The sequence below is a fragment of the Hyaena hyaena genome, unplaced genomic scaffold, assembly GCF_003009895.1.
Source record: "Hyaena hyaena isolate Hyena2069 unplaced genomic scaffold, ASM300989v1 scaffold_492, whole genome shotgun sequence".
Lineage (NCBI taxonomy): Eukaryota > Metazoa > Chordata > Mammalia > Carnivora > Hyaenidae > Hyaena > Hyaena hyaena.
In genome coordinates, this window is record NW_024081124.1 from 68,259 (window position 1) to 72,088 (window position 3,830).

Genomic DNA, 3,830 nt, shown 5'->3' on the forward strand with positions numbered 1-3,830 from the left:
GCGTGGGGGGTGCACGCACAGAGGGGTACGGGGGGGCAGAGAGGTGGTGACAGCCGGCCAGGGCGTGGGGGGTGCACGCACAGAGGGGTACGGGGGGCAGAGAGGTGGTGACAGCCGGCCAGCGCGTGGGGGGTGCACGCATAGAGGGGTACGGGGGGGCAGAGAGGTGGTGACAACCGGCCAGGGCCTGGGGGGCGCATGCAGAGAGGGGTACGGGGGACGTCCTGAGCCCCCTCCCCGTCCTCTCTGTGGCCCCAGTACGCGGACTCGGACAGCGGCGACGACTCGGACAAGCGGTCGTGCGAGGAGAGCTGGCGCCTCATCTCGTCCCTGCGGGAGCAGCTGCCGCCGACCACCGTGCAGACCATCGTGCGGCGCTGTGGGCTGCCCAGCAGCGGGAAGCGTCGGGCGCCGCGGAGGGTGTACCAGATCCCGCAGCGACGGCGGCTGCAGGGCAAGGACCCGCGCTGGGCCACCATGGCCGACCTCAAGATGCAGGCGGTCAAGGAGATCTGCTACGAGGTGGCGCTGGCCGACTTCCGCCACGGCCGCGCCGAGATCGAGGCCCTGGCCGCGCTCAAGATGCGGGAGCTGTGCCGCACGTACGGCAAGCCCGAGGGGCCCGGGGACGCCTGGAGGGCCGTGGCCCGCGACGTGTGGGACACGGTGGGCGAGGAGGAAGGCGGCGGCGGCGGCGAGGAGGGCGCCCGCGGGGCCGAGGTGGAGGACCTCCGCGCCCACATCGACAAGCTGACCGGGATTCTGCAGGAGGTGAAGCTGCAGAACAGCAGCAAAGACCGGGAGCTGCAGGCCCTGAGGGACCGCATGCTGCGCATGGAGCGCGTCATCCCTCTGGCGCAGGTGCGGAGGGGGGCCGCTTCCCGTCCCCCGCCCCCCAGTGCTGCGCCCCCGCAGCGCGCCCCCCACCAGAAGGCTGCCCCCCAGCAGCCCAAGCCTCCCACGAACTCTCCCGCCGCGGCCCAAGCCCCCCTGCCAGAGGGCCCCCCCAGCAGCCCACACCCTCCGCCCCAGGGCCTCCCCCTCTGCGGGGCCCCACCCCAAACCCACCGAGCCGTGTCTCTGCGGATGAACCCGCGGTTGTAACGAGTCCCCGTGTCTCAGGAGCGCCGGGGAGCCCCCGTCCCGCCCCCATCCCGCCCCCGCCGCCCCCCTTCAGGCAGCAGCCCTGTTCTGCGGGCACTCGCTGTATCTGTGTCCACGGGCGCCGGGCCCGCGTTTCTGGCGGCGGACACGCTGTGCAGTTGCTACTCGCTTTCTGCGGGCGCCCCCGGGGTTATCGGCGGCCTACCCGCCCCCCCTTCCAGCCCCAGCAGCTGCTCCTTGACCTTGTTGGGCACCTCCTGCCTCAAGGCCTTTGTGCCCGGAGCGCCTTCCCCTCGCTTCCTTCAGGGGTTTTCAGGGGTTCACTCCAGCCGTAGCCGCAGGTGGGGCTGCCCCCGTGCCCGGCCTGGGCCCGCTCCTCCTCACCTTGGTGTAGCGCGCCGAGTACACCACGTCTGCTGTGCGATAGGCATGAGACATATCGGTATAAATACGCGTGAGCCAGCGCACGTGGGGAGGGGCCTGGGACGCGGAAGAGACTCCACGCTCCGAGAAGGAAGCTGGGCTCGATCCCACAACCCGGGGATCGTGACCTGAGCCCCCCAGGCGCCCCTGGATATGTGCTTGGATTTAACTTTATTGAAGCACGATGTGTTCTCTGCTCTAGTTTTTCCTCCTGAATTCACCTGTGTCGCTCCCTTAAATGATGGTATTTTTCCTACGTTTTCACTGGTGGCTGTATTCCCAGGGCACATGGGCAGTGTTGGCGTGCAGGGGTGGGGCGGGGGGGCATGGCGCCCTCCGGGGTGAGCTCTGGTCTTACCGCAGCCCCAGGCAGCGGGGCGTACCAACCTCTTGCACAGGAGGGGGCTGGGCCCCGACAAAGGGACAGGAGGCGGCAGGCCAGGAAGGGACTCCGAGCACTTGCCCCTTCACGCCCCAGCCCCGCGGGCCAGTGTCCCGCCTCGTGGGGGGCCCTTGCCCGCTGTGCCCGCCGCCCTGCTAACCTCTCGCCCCTCTGCCTCCCAGGAGCAGGAGGACGAGAAGGCAGAAGAGGCCGGAGAGGCCGCCTGGGCCGCGCCCCCCGGGCCGGAGGCGGCGGAGGAGGCCCCCGGCGAGCGCGCGCCCCCGGCGCGGCCCCCCTCGCCGTCCCTGTCGAGCTGGGAGCGGGTGTCGCGGCTCATGGAGGAGGACCCCGCCTTCCGCCGCGGCCGCCTGCGCTGGCTCAAGCAGGAGCAGCTGCGGCTGCAGGGACTGCAGGGCGCGGGGGGCCGGGGCGGGGGGCTGCGCAGGCCCCCCGCCCGCTTCGTACCCCCTCACGACTGCAAGCTGCGCTTCCCCTTCAAGAGCAACCCGCAGCACCGGGAATCCTGGCCGGGGGCCGGGGAGGCCCCCGCCGCACCCCAAGCCCCCGAGGAGGTGGCACCCGCTGCGGCCGCCCCCGCGCGCCGGCCCCCGAGTCCCCGGCGGTCGCACCGGCCCCGCAGGAACTCCCTGGACGGAGGCGGCCGCTCCCGGGGAGGGGGCTCCGCGCAGCCTGAAGCCCAGCACTTCCAGCCCAAGAAGCACAACTATTACCCCCAGCAGCCCCAGCCGTACCCCGCGCAGCGGCCCACGGGGCCCCGCTACCCGCCGTACACCACTCCCCCGCGCATGAGGCGGCAGCGCTCGGCTCCCGACCTCAAGGAGAGCGGGGCGGCCGTGTGAGCGTCCCGAAGGCCCGGGTCGGGAGCAGAGCAGAAGCCGGAAACGCCGCTTCCCCGCGAGCCCCGGGCAGGGAGGCGCCAGGTGGGCGAGAAGGTCCGAGTAGGTGATGGACGGCGTGGGAGAGGCTGGGCCGGAGGCCGCAGGAAGGAAGCGCGCGCGGAGTTGCCAGGAGCAAACCAAAGTGGAGAGAGAGGGTGGGGGCTGCCTCGGGGCGCCCCTTGCAGACGGGGGGGGGGGGGAGTCCCACAAATGCTGCTAGGGGTGGGGTGGGGGGTAGGGGTGCCGTGTAGCCAGTGTTTGACTTTCTTTTCAAGTGGGGACACGGGGGGAGGACCCAGGGTGAGGAGTTCTCTCCCCTGCCCTTGTCTGTCTGTCTGTCTGTCTGTGGTGGGCTTCTGTTTCCAGGGAGGTGAGGTGTGGCTGACCGGAAGTCATCCCCCTCCCCTTTCCAGGCCTCCTGCTATATTTGGGGGACCTGTCTGGATTCTGGTTTGGCTGGGGTCCCACGTGGATGTGGGACCCTTCAATAAAGGATAGCAAACAGAGAGCCTGTTGCTGGTGGTGGTTTGGTTTGCCTCTTAACGGAGGGGCAGGTTACATACGGAAAATGCGCAGATCCTGAGCGAGGGGCTCCGCAGGCTTTTACCTGGCCATGCACCCCCGAAGTCATCACCCGGGGGAAGACACAAGAGCGTCTCGTCTTGGTTTCCTGAGCCTTCCACGTCACGACTCCCTTCGGGGTGCCAAGCCCATTCTTTATTTCCCTTCCTCCATTTTGGCTTACCTGGCGCTCCCAGCACTGCGCCCCCCCCCCCCACGGCTCATGGTCACGGCGGGGTGACGGCAGGGAGAGGGAGACCCCCCTTCCGTGCCCACCTGGCTGTTCCTAACAGGCCTTGGGGGCAAGGCAGGGTTCAGCTGCACCCTCCCCCTCACTGTTTGAAAGGTCTTCCACATACTGGGACCCCTCCCCCCCGTTCTGTTCTATCAGATGTTCAACAGTGAATGTTTGTCAAATGCACGGCACCCATCTGATTATTTCCCTCCTGTCCGTGACCCCT

At 69.3% G+C, this 3,830-nt stretch overlaps 1 protein-coding gene across 1 annotated transcript in view; it reads left to right on the plus strand.

Moving 5' to 3' along the window:
* KIF1C (kinesin family member 1C) overlaps window positions 1-3,027 on the plus strand; it is a 19,452-nt gene extending 16,425 nt beyond the window's left edge. Inside the window, exons 22-23 of the mRNA XM_039254531.1 lie at window positions 259-861; window positions 2,092-3,027. Of these exons, the coding sequence (XP_039110462.1) occupies window positions 259-861; window positions 2,092-2,769 (1,281 nt within the window). The 3' untranslated portion in view covers window positions 2,770-3,027. The remainder of the gene's footprint in view (window positions 1-258; window positions 862-2,091) is intronic.
* Window positions 3,028-3,830: the final 803 nt, after the last annotated feature.